Raw genomic sequence first — 23,270 nt, 5'->3', positions numbered from 1 at the left:
GCCTTTGAGAGCTGAGGTTAATGGAGAACTGAGAAGACTGTAGTTGTGGATAAATCGTCTGTAGAAGTTGGCAAATCCAAGAAAGTGTTGGATTTCCTTGATTGTAGTGGGTTGAGGCCAGTTTTGGATGGTATCCACAATCCTCTGGTCCATCTGGATACCAGGTTGGTCTATGACATACCCTAGGAAGTGGACGGAGGTGGTGTGGCACTCGCATTTTTCCAGCTTGAGGTGTAGAGATGGTGATGGCGGAGTTTCTCAAGGACCTGCGTTACGTAAAGGCGATGTTCGGCAAGGTTCCGAGAGTAGATGAAGATGTCGTCTATGTAGACAACGATGAATCGGTTGAGGAAGTCCAAGAACACCTCATTCATATAGCCAGGCATTTTTTTTAAGGAGGGTTGTCTGGTCTGACTCATCATCCTCAGTGAGGCCGCTGCACGGGGAATGCTCTTCCGTCTTTGAATTTGTGGAGACACCAGAGCCTTACCTAGCTCTTCCAAAAAGAGCCACCTTCTGAAAGACTTTCCTGCATTCCAGGCAGGATTAATTTCTGACCATAGGACGAAAGCATTCAGGGCAGACACATCCAGCATATTGGAAAAGACAACCATGGGCCAACGGTTGGATTTTCGCTTACAGGTGTAAGCAGCAACCATCTTGAATAAATCAAACACTCTACTGGCAAAAGTACATTTATATTTATTCACTTAGCCATTCATACATTTGTTACAAATTATAATAAACCACAAGCAATTTGTCATAGGAAAATTAGTAAACAGTGCAAAAAATAAAAAAAGTAGTAAAATACCTGATCAAGGCTGTCCACTCCACCTTTGGTCTTATTGTAATCCAGGATTACATTCAGCTTCTTGTCTTCACCTGTGCTTACTGTGGCTTCCCTGTGAATTGTGCTCATCAAGAGGACCTTTTTTTTTGGACAGTAAGACACAAGTGTGTGTGTGTGCTCGTAAAAGCAAACATTGAGGAGTATTTCTCTCTGCCCCTTGTCGTTACAAGTGCAGATGGGAGCTCAGGCTTGTTCTTTCTCACTGTTCCAAGCATGGCCAGTTTCCTTTTGAGAAGCTCCTGGCCAAGGGCATAAATAATTGTGAAATAATTGTTGCCATGTTATGGTGTGCCCTTGGAGACCTGCTGACATGTTGAGGACAACACGCATTGCATGGTTTTTCTCTCGCTGCCCATCAGTCGGCTTGTCAGTGTAGATCTGCATATTGTATGCATAACTGGTCCTTGAATCACATGCTGCCCAAATTTTTATCCCATATCTGGCTGGTTTACTCGGCATGTACTGTTTGAAGCTACAGCATTCTCTAAAAGGTACCAGGCATTCATCAATTGTGACATCTCGGCCTGGGTTGTACATGAGAGGCAGATTTCGACCCATTTGTCCCAGACATCTCTTATTGCAGCCAGTTTGTCCTCTCTCCAACGGGCAGGTCTTATGTCTCTGTTGTCAAACCTGATGACCCTTGTCAAGATTTTGAAAGCACACAGAGACATTGTAGCACGAAAAACTGTGGGAACGATACACACCTGCCAGCAAGAGCAGACCAATGTAGGCTTGTAAGTCCACCCAGTCCACCTCTTTCCATGACTCCCCAAACCCTCGTTTCCCCTCTAAATTGGTCATATCAACCAGTATCTTGAGTTTCCAGAGGAAAAAAAAGCTCAAAAGCTGACCTGATGCCGTTTACATGGGAACATGCTAATCTTGTTGGCCCAGGGGTCATTTTGATCACATGCTCTGCAGGTGCTCTCCCTGGTGTCCGAGTAGGTGTAGCTGCAGTCCAGGGGCCGCATTCACAAGGAATTTTAAGGCTAAAAGTAGCACCTAACTGGTGAATTTAGGAGCAACTCCTAAAAATAATGGGCGTGTCACTCGTAACTTTAGGACTCCTAATTTTTTTGACTAAGAGTAATCCACGAAACATTTTAGCCCTAAAAGTAGCACCTAAGCCTGGGACAGCTTAAAAGAAGTCGAGAGGACTCCTAACTCACTAAGACCTATTCACAAACCGCTTTTTGTGGCATTTCACGTTGCGATGTTTTGAAATGCGTATGCGGCGGCTACAGGAGCTTCCAATCGCGAGGGAACAATTTCGCATTGTAGGCATAACTAGGGATGCAATAATGCCACCAACAACAACCAAAACTAGGCTACTCATTGCATGTAAACTAATTGTAATGTTTCATTGTGAATCAAATTAAAATGTTCTTCTCTTTGCAAACGTAGGCAGAGGCATATAGTGACAGATTAATTCAATAATGTTGCAAAGATATTGCATCAATCCATATGTTTCATTAGGCTACTAGGCTATTTGTTTTGCCTTACTCTTTATTCATTTAGGCTATTTATTCAGTTATTCATCATCTTCCGTCCTTCGCACTAGTTGTGTAGCGCACACATTCTCAGACCTGTCACCTGTCACTCATCATCGTTGGGGAGGTGTTTGGAATCATTCCCGCGTTACAATCATCAGCCAATCAAGGTGGTCACTTCAGTCAAGCACGTGCATGAGTAATGACGTCATCCATAGCAACGAAGACTCACTCTTAGTTGTCATTTTTCTTTACTAATAGTAGGTCTGAAAGGCGTTGTGAATAACTTTTAAGAGAAAACTCCTAGCTAAAATCTTTTAGTGCGATTTAGGAGTACTCCTAGTGGTAAGATAAAATGCTTTGTGAATACGGCCCCAGATAATTTCCCCATTTTTTGATTCATAAGTGACTTCACCAGGATCCTCTCCCTCAGAGTCTTCCCCATCGGTGTCCTTGTAGTCCTGGTCAAACTCTGTATGATCATCTGTATCAGATGCTCGATCAAAGGATGACTCCAAATCACAGTCTGGCAGGTCTCCTTCATCCTCACTGGATTCCAGTAAAAGACCCAGGGTCTCTGCTGCACTAAACCTCTTTGTCATTGTGCTGCTTCAGAATGAACTGATGAAATAACTGCCACTGAGGTTTAGGTAGCATATGCTGCAGACATGTTTTGTTTGGAAGCATCAACAAACCTTGCAGTGGCACTTTGATCTGACTTTGAAGTGCGCATGTGTGTGTCAAAAAAAAGGTCAGTCATTGGCTCATTCAATTCTTTGTTTTTGTATGTGTGTGACTTTTTATTTGAAAAAGCATGTGTTCTGACACTAAAACGGTCCAGTTTGGAGTTACTGCAGAGACTGGAGTTCAGGCTAAAACTAAACTAAATCAAAATACAATAAAAATGTGACAGTAACACTGTAATATAAATTTTACGTCATAATTGGACATAAACAAACTGAAATCATCGTCTCTGTGATGTTTGACGTCCACCTAACTGGATGAGAATTCATGCAGTGAGCTGGAAAATCTTTGATGGAGTCCTTGGATGCTTTTATTCATATGGTCAAGGAAGCTAGTGAGTATAAAATTATAGTATAAAGCTTTATCGTGCCTATCAATCACTGAATATTTTGAAGTGTGAAAACATTGCGATGCTAGAGAATTTTTATGAGCCTAGTATCTGCTCTCGTTTCATAACGTCTTGTCTCTCGTTATAGATTATACGATCAATATTACTGAATTATTGTTGCCTTATTCTTTTTCAGAGTGTTTTATGTACATTTATGTACAGTTTACTTTATTTTCTTATTGGTAGCTATATTAAAAAAAATAAAGAAATAAAAAAAATAAAAAAAATAATTCAAATTAATACTTAATATTTGTACTTATTTGGTGAAGTCACGTGTATTAGCCTAGTTCACCCAAAAATTCTGACGTTTAATCACAATGTCGTTTATATTGGAAACACCATGTCGCTAATGGCCATGTCGCCGTTTGTTGTCAACTCCAATAGTGACTAAAAGATGATTTGAGCAGCTATACTGTCGTAATTGTCTGATATTGATCTAAATATACTACAGATAAATACGGTTTTACTGGTACTTTCGGTTAAACATGAACGGTAGGCTTAGTCAAGCGGTTTCTTTGTCTTCGCTACTGAGGATAACTGTCCTACTACTGTATGTAATGTTAAACATCGAGATAAAAATTCTATGCAGAAAATAGCAGATCTGCCAGCTATGCAAACAGGCTGTGATTGGGTCAGAAGAGCAGCTACAAAAAGGAATATTAAATATGGTGTGCACTTTAAAGATGGTGATTTTGGTGAGCATATGTTGGTTTTGTAACATATTTTATTCATTGAATTATCGGTTTTATTATATCATGCTTTTGTGACAAAATGTAACTATTAAAAAGAGTTTACTAGCATTGCTTTAAGTGTGATGGGATTTTTCACAGGTGAAATGTATTTGAAGACTATCTGCAGAAACATGGGTAGGAGTTAATTATGCTATTACATGATTATTAATCATGCTATTACCTACACACAACCTATTAAAATGATTTAATACTGACTTAATACACTTGTTTTGCACGTTGCATGGTAACACCATTCAAAGGCCTGCCAAAGAAAAGTATGCATTTGTTCATTTTATATTTACATAGTTATCTGTTGATATTTCAATCCTGCTTCACATAATGTTTCTGACTTTTTATAATACTCAAATTGGAAACGGATTGTTGTCACAGATATGACATTTAGTCTTGGTTTTGTCATGATGTTCTACTACAGCATGTGTACATAACCTGGTCCATAGCTATTAATTAAGCCTGATACATCACAACATTATACCACATGCTTATCAAACTCACTCACTAATTCTGAAACGGCTACTGTAATTTATTTACATTTTTAAGTGAGTTGAAGTAAAATGATGAAAATGCAGAGTGTGCTCCTGTTGGAGAGCAGAGATTTCGGTGCTGCTACTGCTCATCCTCGTTTGCTACAGCAGGGAGTCTTCGAAGACATGAATATATTCTGTGTACTGTGTTGATGTACAGCAAGGCATCTTTATCTTTATCACAGCAAAAAATAGTAGACGCCAAAGAGTCCCGATACATGTACAGAAAAGCATCACCTCTCAAGTAATTGCCAGTGAAGTAGCAGAGTGCCGGGAGATCATGGCTCAACATAGTGGAAAGCCTGGAGCGGAGTGTGAGCATTTAATCACAGTTTCTCCTGCTCCTCCATACATTCCTCCATAGTCTCTGAAAGAAGAATCCTTAAAGACAATGCAGGAAAAAGTATTGATTTTCACCAGCAGAATGACAGAGTGCATAGAACATGACAATTTATCATCAGTAGAGGGAATCTGCTCTATGTTTCCAATTTTTTTATGAGAAACATGGAAGAGAATTTGCTACAATGGAGAAAATTATCACAGGAATTAAGGACTCGGGCAAGTCAGATCCCAAAAAGCTTTAAGCCCACAGGACAATTTAGCATCAGTAAAGGGACTCTGCTCTGTGTTTCCAATTTTGGGGTGAGAAACATGGAAGAGAATTTGCCACAATTGAGAAATTTTGCTACAGGAATTAAGAACTTGGGCAAGTTAGATCCCGAAAAGGTTTAAGCCCACAGAGGAAACATGACCTTATTGCCATGGGCCAACCCCACCAGGTCTAACAGAACCAGTGGCTGCCATAAAGAATGCATCGGTCTATGACAGAGATTCTGTGAAGAAAGGTTTGTACATTAAATTTAAAAATACAAACATTTTTGAATGTGTGATAATACAGAAAAAAGTATATTTTTTGCTCTTTCTCTCCTAATAAAGGTGTTACAGTGTGTGTAATGAACTGCCAGATCTGCAAGACCCCAGTCAGGTTTCAAGAATACACTGCAGGATTTCATAATTTCACTAACAGTATTATTTTGACAACAATTCTTTGTGCAATGATGACATCTGACTACCCGTCTTTGTTAAAGACAAACACAGCCATTGGCCAAATTCTGTCAATGATGGAGGACCTCCTTGAAATAACAATTCACCACAACACCCTGAGGAAAGCAATTTTAATTTCTGGGCATTGACTTGATAGCTTTATCTTTTCTTGCATTTGCTGTGGCCATGAACACCTATTTTAATTGCTGATAGTATTTGGAATGTAGCCTTTGATTTACCTGGTAAGATATTTATAGAAATTACAGTGTAATAATAAAATATAAATAGCATTAATTAATGATAATTATTGTAGCTGAATAGACCATGTATTGAGAAAGTTCAACATAGTGACCCTAAAGTCAACGTTGATGAGAGATGGTCATCATTAAAAAAAGAAGTTAATTTATGTTGGTTTCTGTTATGGTAAAAAACTAGTCTACTCACAATTATTCATATGTATTGTCATTTCAATACTATACAGAATTGCTTAGATATATAATTTGGCCTTTCCCCCTACACCACATAGAGAAATAAAGAGAGAAACCCATTCTCCAGTGAACTGACCTATTCATCTTTTGCCCCGTGGCTTAGATTCTCCTGCAGAGCTGGAACAGTTTTACCAAAAACAGAGATCCCCAAAGGGTTTTCAGATTGTCAAAGTGACGTCACCTCCTGTAGACTCACATTCTGTTGAGGACACGGTGCTGAAATTGCTTGAATCAAAAAGGTATTTCCCTGCCTATTAATAACTTATATAAACAAAAAAACAAAATAGTTGCAATTCTTTTTCAACCCTTCCAAAAATGAGCTGCTGGCAGCATGTGCACAGTTTGGGGTATCTGTTTCTGGCTCTGCCTCAGATATTATTATCCGCTTGAAGGAGCTACATATATATGTAACAAGAAGTCTCGCCTCGTAGGGCAAAATTACAACATTACCCTGAAAGACCTAAAAGCGGAAGGATCTTGGTCACCACTCCGGTGCTTTGTCTCAATATGTGCAATATGTGTATATGCTTTAGCTTAATGCTAAATGGAATGTAAAAGCTCTGTTACTTCAATCTTCAGTGTCACATGATCCTTCAGGAATTATTCTATACGCTGATTTAGTGCTCTAGAAACTTCTTGTTATCAGCTGAAAATTGTGCTGCTTATGTGAATGTGTGAAGGTGTTTTTATCAGGATTTTTTTTCATTGAGAACGCCCCGCTCCACTCTCTTTGATGAGAGTGGCCAGGTTCGCTCCCCCCATGGTTTGGGTCCCATGTCTGCTGAGGCAGTGCGGCAGCTTACATTTACATTTTACATTTAGTCATTTAGCAGACGCTTTTATCCAAAGCGACTTACAAATTAGGACTAGATTTAGCGAGTCATCATGAAGAGGCAAAAACAACGCAAGAAGTGCTCAAAATACTAAGTTCAGGCATTATACAGAGTAGCATAGGCCCGATAAGTGAGGTTTTAGAGGGAAAGGGGAGTTTTTTTTTTTTTTAAGCGGTTAAGTGCTCACAGAAGAGATGGGTTTTCAGCTGTCTTTTGAATGTTGTCAGGGATTCTGCATTCCGGATGAGGGTGGGGAGAGCGTTCCACCAGCATGGAACTGTGAATGTGAATGTTCTGGAAAGTGATTTTGTGGCTTTCTAGAATGGAACCACGAGACGTCGCTCGTTGACCGAGCGTAGGCTTCTGGTAGGGATGTAGGCTCGTAGTAGTGAGTGAAAGTAGGAGGGAGCTGAGCCTGTGCTAGATCTGTAAGCAAGCGTCAATGCCTTGAACTTGATGCGAGCAGCGAGAGGTAGCCAGTGCAGAGAGATGAACAGAGGAGTGACGTGGGCCCTCTTGGGCTCGTTGAAGATAAGACGAGCTGCGGCGTTCTGGATCATCTGTAGAGGTTTGGTTGCACATGATGGAAGTCCAGCCAGAAGAGCATTGCAGTAGTCAAGCCTAGAAATGACCAGGGCCTGGACGAGAAGTTGCGTTGCATGCTCAAGCTTAGATCATGGGGGTCAAAAATAGAGCTTGCGGAGGAGTTAGAGACGGGCCCAGCTCTTTCTTGGCTCTCATCCGCAGGTTCTGGTGCTTTCACTCTGGATACGGAAATCCGCTCTGTGGCTTCTCCCCGAGTGAGAGCCTGATGTTAGCGTTATCCAGCTCGGACGAGGTGGACATCGTGAGCAGCGAGGCAGGGAAATTGCAAAGTAGAAAAGGGGTACAGAATCCAATTTGGTTCTCAACCACCAAAGTTCAACAGGGTGTAATCTACGGTAGTGGGCCCCAAGCAGACTCAGGTGCTGGAACAGGAAGTTCAGTCTCTCTTGAAGGAGGCCATAGAACATATTCCTACTCCCGAGAGAGAGTCTGGGTACAGCTGGTCCTTCATAGTTCCAAAGAAGGACAGGAAGCAGCTCTGACTTCAGGGCATCTGTACTCAATTACATCGATGACTGGTTTATACTAGACCAATTGCAGGAGATGCCGGTTTGGAATCGATATGTTGTCCTTGCCCACATAAGGCTCTTGAGGCTAAGACTGAACTCCAAGATGAATACTCTTTCTCCAGTTCAGAGGAGAACTTTTCTAGGAGTAGTTTGAGACTCAGTTGCCATGCAGGCTCGACTGTCTCCTGCTTGTATCAAGTTGATTCTCTCAGCAGTGAGCAGACCATGACCATGTAGACTACCCCAAAAAGCGCTTAACACAGTAGAACTAACAGTCATATGATTAGCTTATATCATTACAAACCAATCACCAGAACAAATTACAGTGAAGAAGACTTGTGACATTGATTTTCACTGTACTGTAATATATTTATGTACATGTATCATTCAGTTCAGCAGTCTCTCTTGGTTGTTGTGGCCAGAGAGCCCCCGGCCGCGAATAAAACTTTATTCCTGCAAAGAGCAACTTGGGAGTCATGTCTGGTATATGCTGCGCATCTGAGGAATAGAAGTACTAAAGATTATATACTCAAAGGACCACAGCAGAGACAGTGATGGTGTTGGAAGACTATAGATCCATTCTCGGGGTGAGGCTGTAATACTTGGAGCTATTATTCAGCGAACACCTGAGAAGGACGGTGAGAGTGTATAGAATAGATGCTAAAGACCAGGGGCCTCATTTATAAAACTTTGCGTAGGATTTGCGTCAGAAGTGGCGTACGGATGAAACATAGGACGTGTGTACGCACAGAAATATTCGGATTTATAAAACCGTGCGCACGCACATCCTGCGCTGTTTTCCCTTAATAAATCACAATCAATTCTAAATGTAGCGCAGCTTTTGCGGCTTCATGTCACGCCCATAGTTGCCCATAAATAGTCTGTGAAACGCCCTCAAGTTAATATTCATCGATTGCGAAATCATGGCAAACACAGAGAGGAAAACCAAGAAACGTAACTTCACTCACGTCATTATGCATTGTGATGGCATCATGGCATTTTATTACCATCCACTTGATTGCATCTATCAAGCTACAGATGTGTTATGAGGATGAAATGCATCATGCCAATATTAGTGCAGAACATATTTCACTTTTCTTTTTCCTAATATGTGTTAATTTGCATTTCTGTTGTAATCTTCGTTTGATTTTGTTTGTTTTAAACTGCAGATCGATCAAACGGGTGTTCGTGTCGGCTGTTAATTGTAAGACTTGCTTTGTGAAGTCTTCATGTTATTTATGAGAGGCAGTATTGACATTTCTTACACAACGGTCTACAGTTTCACACACTTTCAGGTGTTTCTTCCATCTGCCGACGGTGTCGCCATTTCTCATTTCACCCGTTTTTGTGTGTACGCCTGGGTCAGAGTTTGCGTGAAGGACCGCACATTTTCCCATCAAGTTTGCTTTTTATAAATACCAATTATTGCGTAGAGAGCGGCGTACGCCTTCTTTTGTGCATACACAACGTTTATAAATGAGACCCCTGGTGCTCACGTGTGGTTTGAGGTAGTGATAGTAGCTTTTTGATGGGACGCCATCACAATACTTCAGGGAAGTATTGTATTGTATTGTAAGTATTCAGGAAGGGAATTACATCGAGATACTGTAATATTATATTGTATTATATTCGGGAAGGGAATTACCCCGAAGGTACTGTAGAACTGTATTGGTATTGTAGTATCATATTTTATTATATTATGGATGGGAATTACCTCGAAGGTACTTAAGTATTGTATTAGTACTTTAGTATTGTATTATATTGGAGGTTGTCCGAATTGTCGGTGGTATCACTAAAGATAGCATTTATCTTGGCAATTACATCTCTCAAGAAGGTAAGATATTTTCAAGCCCTGCCAGTTGCCTCCGCCTACCTACAGTTTGCCCCAGGAAGGGTCAAAGCAATTTTTCACTCTATTGTGTGCCTTAAGTATCTACGAATATTGCATGTTCTATGATCTTGCATGCCTTTAAACTTCTCCTTTTGTGTCGGTGGATCAAGAGCAGCTCAATCTACTTTGCCCAGTTAGGGCCCTTGAGACTTACATCCATCTGACTACTTATGCACATATATATTATGTAAATAACATAATCAAATAATGTCAGAAAGATATCTGTGCTACTGTTGTTCATAAATACCAGTAGTGATATTGCACATTGAAGACGTTGTCATGTCGCCAGAAATACTTATCAGAATTACGACTTTGGAAGTGAGGGAGCCGATTGTGAATCCTTTGTGAATAAAAGCCTATATTCAATCTGTTCATCATCATATAAAGTGATCCAAATTCTTCAGAAAATTTTAACTTAACCGCTTGATTCATATGGATTCGTTTTACGATCTCTTTATGAACGTTTTGAAGCGACAAAGGGGTAGTAACGTGGACTGTGAATGGAGGGCCAGAAATCAAATAGATTTAATTTAAAACATCTTTATTTTTGTTTCGAAGATGAGAAAGACTTACAGATTTGGAATGACATGAGGCTGAGTAATCATTGACAATGTTTTTCCACTTTTGAGTGAACTTAAAGGGTTTATTTTGCTGTAATAAACAGTGACCTGACTGTCACTGTTCATCATCCTTACATTTTTCTGAGGGCCAAACATCATATCATATTCACATGGACTGTCAAATTACTTCAAAATGAATACTGTAAATCTGCTTCCTGAGATTTGCTAGCTTCTGTAATAGCGTGCTGATGTTGCTATGGCAACCCGGATAGTAGTTAATGAGTGTTTTTTCTGTGTCTCCCTTGGAGGCTCATAGTACAGTGTGCTGACACCCAGCTCAGGATGTCTTCATCTGTTCTCCTCTCCTCTCCTCTCCTCCCCTTTCCTCTCTCTCCACTGTCACTTTCTCTCAGCTGTTTTACAAACCTGGAGGCACAAGTATGTATGCACGTGTTTTTGTGTGGGTGTGTACTGGTTTAAATGTATGCACATATGTGTAATTTCATCTTTTACCCAGCCAGCTAAACGCCTCCATAAATCCATTGAGGCTTATTATGACACTGCGGATTACTCATTTTGATGCATTCTTCATTCCCAAAGCATTGCACATGTATTTAAGGACATACAGTATCTGGAATAACAGACTGTTACACACAGACTCCTTTATGGGACTAAAATGGGATTCTTAAATGTATGGCATGAAATAAATAAATTCAATCTGTTCCTGATAGGAAATTAGGACATTGGCAAAAAGTTACTGGACAGATGTATTTAGCACTTCAGGCCTTCTGTCACTTCTTCCTCTCTCTCCTTCTCTTTCTCTCTCAGGATAAATATAGACCTATTTTAGAACCTGCAGAGACAGTCCATAAGAGAGAGGGAAAAGAAAAATGATATTATGGGGTCTATACCAGCCTCGCTGCTCTTCAATCTTTGGATCTTTGGAATCTTTAGTAGAGTTAATATTTAATGACGTTTCCAGAGGAACTCTAAGATGGTTGCATACTATTCACTATATTTCTCTGCACACATATACAAACCCTCATGTTGTGCTGATATTTAATTTCAAGCCAGAAATGTCACCAAAATCTAAGGCCTGCTAAAAATGTGATCATTGCAATGCAGGTTATTCTAATACTAATGGGCTAGAATTGGGGTTGATCTGACATGTTTAAAAAAAAATCACTATAAAAAGTAATTAAATGAAAAAAAAAAAAAACCAGTAAAAACTAGAAATTTGCAGCACATTTTAATAGTACCAGAGTGTTCACAATTTTTTGGTAAACAAACAAGAATGGTTTAATTGTGTTTACGTGAGAAAATAACTGTAAAAACACTGTTTGTGCATGTAGTTTTACAGTTTTCTTGGAAGTAAAAAGTATGAATTACCTTAAATTACAATGAAAATATATAGGACTATTAGGCTATATTTATATAAATATATTATGTAACAAGACTTACTTACCAAGGGTTCGTAGCACTTGTACATGTGCTTATCCATGTCCTGCACTTTCCATGACATGATGACGAGGAAGTATCAGCAAAGGATTAATAGATTTCTAGCCCTTGCATTAGCTTCAGAACTAGATATAATTATGGAGATGAGAAATAAAAACCCGTCCTGTACAGTTATGATCAGCTGTTCGGCCGAGCTTTCAATGTTGTTACGGAAAGGCCGAAGCTGATCGGTAGGTTTTTGTCACATGACCTTCTGTGCGCTTGCAGCATTCTGAAAATTTTAGATGTTTTCAACCGTCTCTTCTATTATGAGCACGCTTACCGTGCGCCTACATTTGAAATAGCGAATTTGCACGCGCATAAAACGCGATATATGAATGGTCCTTGACTGGTTCGAGTCGGCACTCGGCACCACTGTGGAGTAGCACAGAACCTGCACAGTACCAAGACGCCTGCAATTTTGTTTATTTACCGCTAGAGCGCCAAAAGTAATGGACTGCAGCTTTCATATATAATTGAAGAGCCACTAAATATGCTACTAAAAGCCAAATAACAGATTTGATTTGACTGAACAGTGGGAATATTATTATCATAGTTTCCCAGAGAGCAAAATAAGTCATCTGAAGTAGAAATGAGCCTATATATCAGTGTATATCAGTGTTAAAGAAATGCAACTGTTACAAATTTGACATTCACAATTTAATTACGTGGCTTATTGCAAATAGCAGCCAAGCAGCGAGGAGCAGCCAAAAAATGCAACGGTTACAAATTTGACATCCAAAATTTAACCAGGAAGTATGACCATATTAGCCCAGTTCAGTCAACTCTGCTTTGGCTCCCTATTAAACATTTCATACATTTTAAAATCTTGCTTGATTTTGAAAAGGCTCTGAATGCTTTAGCTCCACAGTACTTGAGCGAGCTCTTAACACATTTTAGTCCTTCACGTCTGCGGTCTCAAAATTATGGCTAGTGTATCATACCTAGAATATGATATATGCACAGATGAATTGTTCACAATAAGATCAATAACGTGCATTTAAAAGGTACATTTTCATTCAGTGCCAACTCTAAAATATTTTATAGTGCAGCTGGCATTTTTGTATACTGCTCCACCTCAGAGATCTTTTATTTCTACTGTAGATTTTACTTGTTTTTCTCTTTGTCTGTTTGAAATCAGGATGCATAATGTTCCATGACAGAAAGGTAGCATTTTTTTTTTTTAAGTGTTTGACCATTGTCTTGATTAGCACAAATCGTATCATGGATAGATAAAATATTCGAGTGAGAGTATGTGCCTCGAGCCTCATAAATCATATCTACACCTGCAACTTCCCTAGTTTACCGCTAGAGGTCCTTGTCTCCTAATTAAATAATTTAAGACAATTGATAACTCAAGTAGTTAAAGTACTGGTTCAATAAGCACTTGTACAGACAAAACCAAAAATATTAGTAGAAAATGTGTATACACAAAGCAGAATAAATACACTCTAAAAACGGAAACTATGTCATACTGTTTTGATGAAACATTTATACTTACATATATTGAGAAAACATCAATGAAATATACCTTATGGATTGAGTAAATGTAAGTAAAATAGATCAGACTAACTACATTTGGTACCATGACAAATTAAACTAACTGGACTAGGCTATATAGTTACTAAAAGCCACATTTCTAGCATCTGTTAAAACACAATGTTCCATCTTAAAAATATATCTATATATAATATACCGGGAACACGTCCCATAGCGCCTGATGTTGGATAATCTAACTTGGATAATGCGTCGTGTAGGTCTTAAATTTAAATCTTTATGGTCTTAAAATGTCTTAAAAAGGTCTTAAATTTGACTTACTGAAACCTGCAGAAACCCTGATAAAAGTATACTTTTAAGTAACAGTAGTAAACTTTAAGTTTACAACAAAATTTTTCATTTCTAACTAAGTTTTCTATTTATATATTATTTTTCCATATTAAGTATACTATGATCCTTTTAATGTATTAATATTTTATACTTGACATATACCTTTAGATATTACTCCTTCCATTTTAAAAACATTTTATTCCAGTTTTTTTATCGACATTTGAATGTGGGTAAGTTTCATAAAAAAAGCAACATTTTAAACAAAAATCGAAGAAAATCGCATTTTGGTCAATCGGAATTCATAACGATGATCAAAACATTGACGTATAGACAGTAGATCGAGTCCATCAACACCACCAAAGCTTCACAGTAACCCTTCCTGGGTCGACATTTCATTAATTAACGTTAGGCAGTTTGAACTTACATGCTGTTTATGCGCGTTATTTTATATTTGTGGGAGCAATCTTCTATCACTTGTTTCTCTTTCTTCTTCGTCTGTGTTTGGATGCGGAGATTCTGTAGATTCTCATTCAGAAGATGCGTAATAGCGCCCTCTTCCGTATAACAGGACAAACATGAAAAAAAAAAAAAAAATTCCATCAATGGCTGAGAGTAAAGTATATTTGTAGTAAATTCCTATGTACACTGCCAGTGGTCTGCCTACACAAATATTCATATAATCAGAACTGGGGACATATCTGTTTTCTTTATAAATCAATATTTTCAAACAATGTTAAGTTTATAAGACAGTATGTAACTGTAAAAAAAAAAAAGCATTTAATTGGACTTTTTAAATAGGCTATATTTCTGAGAAGTAGGCTTATACATAAAGTATATTCTGAGAAGTACATAAAATGAAAGTAATGAAAGACTGAAAGTATAGTTTCTTATTTTAATTTTAAAAGAAGTAGGCTATACTATTAATAGCACACTTGAATAAACGTATTTTTCATAAGGGGATCTCTACAACGGAACTGACTCAACACTGAACTAACTTGAACAATGACACTATTTCCTTTTAGAACAGCTATACCGCCGAAATGAATGCATCACTGAATCATTTTCTATTATCACTGTAAAGCTGCTTTGAAACAATCTGTATTTTATAAAGTGCTATATAAAAAAAGGTGACTTGACTTGACTACTCTGTAGTGACCTTTAATTTGGAGCAAGAGAAACTAGGGGAGTGACTTTGAGTCAGAAACGTGTCACTTTGCATATAGTTGGTACAATTTCGGTTTAAGATCTACCTAGAACATGAACTGCCCCAGAGCTGGTAACCCATGGAGTGCAAGTTACTATGGTGATGCTAAACCGACTTCATGGTATAACTCCCTGGAGTCCGCACAGCTAAAGAGTTTCAGTTCCTATTTTAGTAGTCTGTTCTTCTTCATAATAATAGTAGTATTAATAATAATAATGATAACATTGAGCCACGTGTGTTGGATTATTTTGCTTTGTGTTTGAAAGTAAATGGTGGGATACAGCACCACAGTATTGTTTGCTTAGTTGTATTCTGCACATTTTAACAGATAGCCTACAGTAGTAGATTATCCATCCGTGCATTCAGAAAACGTGTATGTTGTGTACAGTATACATGTTGTTCACAGGAGAGATGGTGGTAGAGCAGAATGTTTTTTTTTTTGTTTTGTTTGTTTTTTAATGGTAGTGTTCTGAATACAGCCTTAGACTAAACCGTCAAGAAAACTGGCTCACCTTTGCCTAGACTGTCATCTAGTGGCAAGATCCATGATCAACTCAAACCTGATCACAAAATGTGGTAAAATCTTTTTTTTTTTTTTTGCTATTTTTACACTACACGATTGAGGGGATGATAGATGCTTAATGACATATGATGCCTATAGGGATCAGAGTATGTTGCAACAATCAAAACAACAAATTTTAAAATCCATATTTTGCTGCAAATGACATTAGTTTAGTTTTATATTTGTGACACCTTGATCCTAGAATAGCTTTGTTTTTTCTTTATATTTGTTTTTATTACCAAGTTATATTTTGTTCCTTCTACTACACAGGAGAGACATTTTAACTTTGACTCATTTGGTCATTTTGCCCTTTTCTTGCAGTTACAGGCCAGTGGCCTCTTTTCTCAAGAGATTCAGGACTTGAATTTAAATTAACGGAGCCGTCATGCAGGACCTTAGAGATACCTTATTATAAACAGTGACTTTTAAATGACCAGAATTAAAATAAATAAATAAATAATGAATTATGTCTTAAATTAATAAATTATTTAAATAACACCAAACATCTTTTGATAATTTACTTTGCTTTGATATTGAAAAGAGACAGATTTGTATGTTTCTCAAACATTATGTGAAATCAAAGTTGTTTTATATAGACACTGCATGAAATTGATTTCTTAAAATTATAATAATAATAAAAATAATATATACATAACCATAACTTTAAAAAAAACAGTGCAGTGTTCGGTTCACTGTTTAGTAACATCTAGTGCCTCAGAGAAAATAACCATCTTGCAATGCAAAGTTTAGCCTATTAAATGTTGCTCACTGAGCTTGGTAGTTAGTTGGTTAAATGTCCTTTGAGCTATTTCTCACAGGAAGTGCAAGAGGAGCGTTAAAGGGTGATCACACAAATGTTGGCTTTTAACAGGATATTGGGTAACCCTTTATTTCAATGATGCACTTTAGACATTCTACTAACTATAAGTAACTTCACAACTACATGTCAACTAAATTTCATTTAAAAAAGTGTATTGGTAGACTGTCTGCTTAATATCTGCTAACTCTTTATTTTGACGGTTCCCCAAAAGACAATCTACTGACTATAAGTATAATTGTCAACCCAATACTAACCCAAACCCGAACCTAACAGTCTACTAATACTCTAATGAGAGTTAGTTCACATGTAGTTGCAAAGTTACTTATAGTTAGTAAAATGTCTAAAGTGAACCATCAAAATAAATAGTGTAACTGGATATCATAGTAGTGCTTTCATTCATTTATATACAGACCGAAAGTTATTTATTGTAGAAATTTGGTGAACATATTAGAATAGGGAATATATACACAGTGTAAACAAGTTCATGAAACTAAAAGTGTTTCTATAGCTCAGGATGACGCCCAGCTTTCATGAAAAATTCAGGATTTCTTTCGACCTAGCTGTGAGGTCTCTGGGAGCATTTGTATGATGCATCAGAGCACATTTAGTGTTTTCAAAGATTGCAAATGATAGCCGTTTAAGGCGTTGTGTACATTAGAGGATTGATTTGAATGCACACTATCATATCATTACTCAGTTTGCAGCTGTTGGTCTTTACAGTTATTCATACTCAGCTGTAGAGCTGCATTTCACTCCCAACAGGAAGCATGAGAAAATAAATCACCCAATGTGAATGTGAATCTAACTAACCCCTCCCACTGGGTCTTCCTGTGGCCAGATTCTTTAAAGGGGCGGTGCACTAAAATAGCCACGTAGTTTGAGGGCTGTGTCTGTATTCATTGACGTCAAGGCACCCAGCCTCTGATCTCAGCTGTCAGACCTTGGTCATGGACCATGAAAAACATTGATTTCATGGACAAAACATACCAGCAGTGATAAGATGGTTTAGTTTGGAAAAACAAAAGGATCCCACATTCTTGCCTCAGTCTGATGCATCTTTGTCTATCACATTTTAAAGCTTGAATGTGTTAGGAGAGCATGCTTTTAGTTGTAGATTAACATCCAAAAGAGGCTTATTGCAGAAAACCTTTTCTAGTCTATTTGGCTAGATATTGTTCATGGGATGAAATGGAGAGACAAACACCCAACTCTGTTTTAAACTTATTTATAATCTTTTTTTAGATGTCACTTTTTATTCCAGTGAATATTTCTCTGGTTTATTTTTAAGTTTATTTTGTACAGTTCGTGTACAAGTCATTTTCTGTTAAAAGCCAGTGAATAACTCCACCGGCCTTTTGTGATAATAGCAGGGCATGTCGACACACTACATGTGGGGTAAGTTGTCACAATGGAAATCTGCCTTTAAGAAGCCTATTATAAGTTTTGCTACCACATTTACAGTAAACAATCATGAAGAACAAAGAAGTACAATTCTTTAATATAAACCCTTTGTATTGAACAAAAGAGACTTGCTATGTAAGAAAAATAATAAGAACTGTTTTATTCAGGTTGCATTAAATTGATCAAAAGTGATCATTTGTCATTTGTAATGTTACAAAAGATTACTATTCATCCTAAAAATCCTAAAAAATATATTTCCACACAAATATTAAACATATTTTAACATTGATGATAATAATAAGAAATGTGCCTTGCGCAACAAATCAGCACATTAGAATGATTTCTGAAGGATCATGCGACACTGAAGACTGCAGTAAAATTCAACTTGGCCATCACAGGAATACATTACTTTTAAAAACATATTCTAATAGAAAACAGCTATTTTTAATTGTAATAATAATTACTGTTTTACTGTATTTTGATCTAATGCAGCCTAAGAGATTAGTGTTTTTCAAAAACATTTAAAAAAATCATACTGACCCCAAACTTTTGAATAGTGTAAAACGTACAGTGTACAATGTATTTAGAAATATTATATATATACCAAGTGGCAAACTAATGATGCTAGACCTTTTCTCAGAACTTTATCAAAGTAACTTTTACTAAGAAAATGAGTTTTTCTTGGATATATGAAGTCAGTTCCCACAACTTACAGTAAACAAACTCTTTATCTCAATTTTAAACATATTCCGTTGTTATAATTTAAAATATATATCCTAAAACTTATCCTGCTATCTTATTTAAAACAAATGCCTCTTAGTTTGATTTCCTTTGTTTGTTTGTGTGTGTGTGTATGTGTGTGTTTTTTCTAATGCAAAGACATTCTTCCGGGGCCACTGTTTGCACACACACAGGAATTTTCTAACTAGACTTGTTTCAAGTCCTGCCCTCTGTTCTGTTTCTCCTCCTGCTCTCTGCTCGGAAAGAGGGGGAGAGAGACACAACTCCACAGCTACCACAGGAAACGGAAGAGACAAACAGACAGAAGTCATTTCAAAACCCCGGGGCTGAGCCGAAGATTCAATCTGTGTGCGTTTGCAGGGCAATCCTCCTCCAAAACCCCTATCAGCCACTCCTTAACTCTCCGGTTGGCTCTTTCTTCTCTTTGTTTCTCTGTTTGTGGCAAACAGCCCCCACCCTGAACACCAGGAGAAGCTCTCTTCAACAAAAAGAGGAGATGCCCCCTCAGCCACAGGTGAAGAGAAGTTTCCTGGAATTCCTCAAGAGCTTTGTCGGGATTGTACGGGTCCTCCAGATTCTGCTGGGAGCCGGGCTTTGGGTCACAATCGCAGCCAACAAGTATGAGGGCTCCATTCACTATGTGCTTTTCGTGGCCGTGCTTTTCTGGCTCTTCACGTTAGCCGTCTTCATCATCACTCTTCTGGACAAGCAGGACCTCGTTCCCATCGTCGGAGGAGAACGCTGGTTGTTAAGCAACGTGATCCACGACGTTGCCGCCACTCTGCTGTATCTGTCCACGATTGGGATCATGATCTACAAAACCCAAAAGAACTCCTACTGCAACCTGGACGTCTACAAACATCCCTGCTTGTACAAGGTCTACCTCACCGCTTCGGTCTTCGCCTGCCTCACCGCCGGCGTTTATCTGCTCTCCGCCGTCTACTGCAGCTACAGGAAATGTCGAGGTGAGCGGACAGTCGTGTGAAAATCGACTGCGTCCCTCAAACGCTGCCACTTTGAGACCTCCGGCAAGCTTTTTGGAGACTAATAAATCTTTTTTTAAATCAAAGCAGAGGGTTTGATCCTCTTGTCTCAGGCTTTCAGGTTTGTTTGTTGCTTTTTATACAGTAATTTATAGAGCTTTTGTACTGCAGTCACACATAAAAGTCTATTTTACACTTGTGTTGTTTATATGTTGCTGGAGCTCTATATGTTTAAGTAGATTTATTTTTCTTGTATTGTATAACTGACAACTCAAAGAGCAGTTTGTTGCTTGATGAAACAATATTCTCAGTGTTGCATCACGTTTTGTTCTTTTAACCTTTTGACATGACATTTAAGCGATTAAACAAGGATCTTCTTTATGTCAGTGTCTTTCATCAAAAGTGTATGTGTGCTTCACTGTTTACAATTCTAGAATGAATCGCACGACATCAAAAATCTCCACTTGATGAGCATTCAAAGAGAAAAAAATCACATTCACATTTTAAAATGAAAGGAATAGTTCACTTAAAAATGAAAATTCTGTCATCATTTACTCACCCTCAAGTTGTTTCAAACCTGTATGAATTTCTTTCTTCTGTTGAACACAAAAGAAGATATTTTGAAGAATGTTGATGTTGATGTACCCCCATTGACTTCCATAGTAGGAAAAAAAAAACTATGCAAGTGAATGGGGTCCATCAACTGTCTGGTTACCGACATTCTTCAAAATATCTTCTTTTGTGTTCAACAGAAGAAAGAAATTCATACATGTTTGAAACAAATTGAGGGTGAGTAAATGATGACAGAATTTTCATTTTTAAGTGAACTTTTCCTTTAAGGGTAATATGTGGTTCTTCTGTGTATAAATATAAAAACGGGAAGCATTGATTTTTTTTATTATTTTTTTATGCAACATGCAACAAAATGTACTCTTATCTTTCCTTCACAAGGAAAACATTTTACAAGCAATACAGAGTACACTTATGATGCCACTGTGCCAAATATAAATCACTTGGCTTGTATTTTGTTGTATGTTAGAATTTATTGTTTGTTTTATTAAATAACTTTTGCGATTTTCAACCCCCTTTGTATTGTTACAATGTCGGTAGTATGCGTAAATGAACAATGTTTACTAATTTTTTCCCTTCTGTTTGGCCTAAAACACTGTGTTCGGGAATATCCAGGGGTGCGTTTCCCAAAAGCATCGTTAGCCAAACTATGGTCGCAAGTTCCGTCGTTATCAGCATAGTTCAACGAGTCGAAAACATAGTTCTAACGAACATTCGCAAACAGCGTCGCAAAGTTGTGTGGTTGGAACGACAGCATAGTTTCTTGTTGTTAACATGCCATGTGAACTCAATAAATCCTTATCTTGAGCCAAATAAGCAAGCTGACATTCAGTACAATCTACATCTTTTATTTAGAATATATACAAATATCATTTACGTCTTTTAGGTAGTCAAGAGATTTAAAGCGTAGTTTTTGAAGAGTGCGTATGTGCTGTAGTACGTGAGAACGAGCCTAGATTGAATCTAGAAATCTAGCAAACCAACTGAGAAAAATTAAAACTAGTCCTCAGATGCCATGTCCGTAGTTTATAGCAAAGTATCTAGCATTAATTCGATCTCAAACAGATTAATTGAAAGTAGTTATTACCTGCATGACATCATTAACAAACGTGCAGGTTGAACCTCCAATTTGCGACAATACGGTTTCAGGAAGCAGTCGTGACTAGTTGATTTCTTCATGGTACTATGGTAGTACAGCATCGAGTTACGCCGTTGTACGGGAAACACACCCCAGTTTGAAATGTTGACTACAAACATCGAGGTTTTTCAGATTTTCCGTTGCGGCGTTCTCTTTGTATTTACGATTTTTTGCAGCCTTCAGCCACTGCATACAACACACTTGACCCTTCACTGGAAACTCACTCCCGCTAAACATCCTTTGAATTCTTGCACCCGGGAACAATGCAAGTCCACACCATTTTCACTAAAAGTTTGCTAAGAAGTATTTCCTACTAAAGCAAGGTGGACTCTGGTAAGCAAATCCATAGCAGACTGGTGGGAGTGGCCTTAGACATCAACATGCAACAAGCACTACTTTCATGGGGTCCCGAGCCTTTAGTCATGCAGCTCCTTGTTTATGGAACCTGCTGCCATAAAATGTGCGAAACAGTGAAAATCTTTGTGTTTTTAAATCTCGCCTTAAGACCCATCTTTTTCGGCAGGCTTTGATGTGATTACTTTTACACTTTAATACTGATATCCAGGCTGTAATAATGAGTATTTATTTATTGTTTATTCTTTTATTGTGTATGTAAGGTGTCCTTGAGTGTCATGTAAGGCGCCTATAAATAAAATGTATAATAATAATAATAATAATAATAATACCCAGTGCATTATGGGTGTTGAAGTTTTCCTACCTATTTGGCAAAAAGGAAGACAACAGCCTTTTTCCCCTCTGTTTCTCTAGTTAGTTTGACTGATTTCAAATTTTTTCGCCTTTCTACTGTATAAGCAGCACATTTTTGGCAGCGTTGAAGTACCTCTTTAAGTTTAATGTTGTCATACACTGTTGTTATCACACAGTGTCCTTCTAAATGAAGCCAATATGCACAGGCAACAAAAAACTATTAGTCAAAAATGTGAACACACAAAGAGTGGCTAAACTTTAAGGAAAGTAAACTGTATGATTGTTTTATAGAATATTTTGATTTGTTTAACATTTTGGTCACTAGGCCTATAATTTTCAGACTTTACCAGTATGTGAAAAACAGTGTCCAAAACCTTTGACTGATAGTGTACATGATGCATTAGTGGCTTATGGAAATGTTTCAATTTAGATTTTATTTTTGTTATTGTTATTTTCTGCTGGACACACATTTCTGTACATTTCGGTTTTCTGAAGTTTATCTTACTGCCCCATTCCTTTACTCGCCTCTAAATGTCAATGCCATTCTTGTTGTAGTTTCCTCTGAATCAATACACACCAGTGTGTTCACACTCCCTGGAAAAAAAAGAAAGTAAGTTATTAAATGACTCTAAAAGTTCTCTATTCCAGAGGAGCGGTGTTTACACAAACTGTTGAACTTAAAAGACATTTCCTGCTGGTGAGGAGCTCTCTGTCTCTCTCACTTTGTCCTTTCTTTTTCTCTCTGACATATAGTTGGAAATGTTATGCTCATAAATGTCATACTAGTCTTGAGTAGCCAGACTTTTGACATATTCTGGCATGTAAAGTGACCAGCCACCGATTGTTTAATTGTTATGGGGCAAGTTCATCTGAAATATCACAAGAATAGACCAGTGTGGAAAAATAATAATTTATTTTTAAATTATGCTGCAGTAACTGCCAACAAGCTGTAATCACATACAAAGGCTTACATGCATAAATAGTCCAAAATCAATAACAATTCTGCATTATTTCCTTTTTTTATTACTATTTTTATTATAATTTATTTATTTTATTAAGGTTATCTCAAATTAGATATCACAAGAATATGCATAATAATTGTATAATGTATAATAATAGATTATTCTACATAATTCTACA

At 37.7% G+C, this 23,270-nt stretch overlaps 1 protein-coding gene across 1 annotated transcript; it reads left to right on the top strand.

Moving 5' to 3' along the window:
• The first annotated feature begins 18,133 nt into the window (after positions 1-18,133).
• On the top strand, positions 18,134-20,788 carry marveld1 (MARVEL domain containing 1). The gene has a single exon (XM_081350406.1). It carries the CDS (start codon positions 19,228-19,230, stop codon positions 19,714-19,716), a length of 489 nt encoding a protein of 162 aa, XP_081206532.1. The 5' UTR covers positions 18,134-19,227; the 3' UTR covers positions 19,717-20,788.
• Positions 20,789-23,270: the final 2,482 nt, after the last annotated feature.

The sequence above is a fragment of the Scardinius erythrophthalmus genome (assembly GCF_964197995.2).
Source record: "Scardinius erythrophthalmus genome assembly, chromosome: 21".
Classification (NCBI taxonomy): domain Eukaryota; kingdom Metazoa; phylum Chordata; class Actinopteri; order Cypriniformes; family Leuciscidae; genus Scardinius; species Scardinius erythrophthalmus.
This window is presented reverse-complemented; position numbering and strand designations above follow the sequence as displayed.

Coding starts and splice junctions, on each gene's coding strand:
- marveld1 (XM_081350406.1), top strand. CDS start 19,228: ATGCCCCCTCAGCCACAGGTGAAGAGAAGTTTCCTGGAATTCCTCAAG.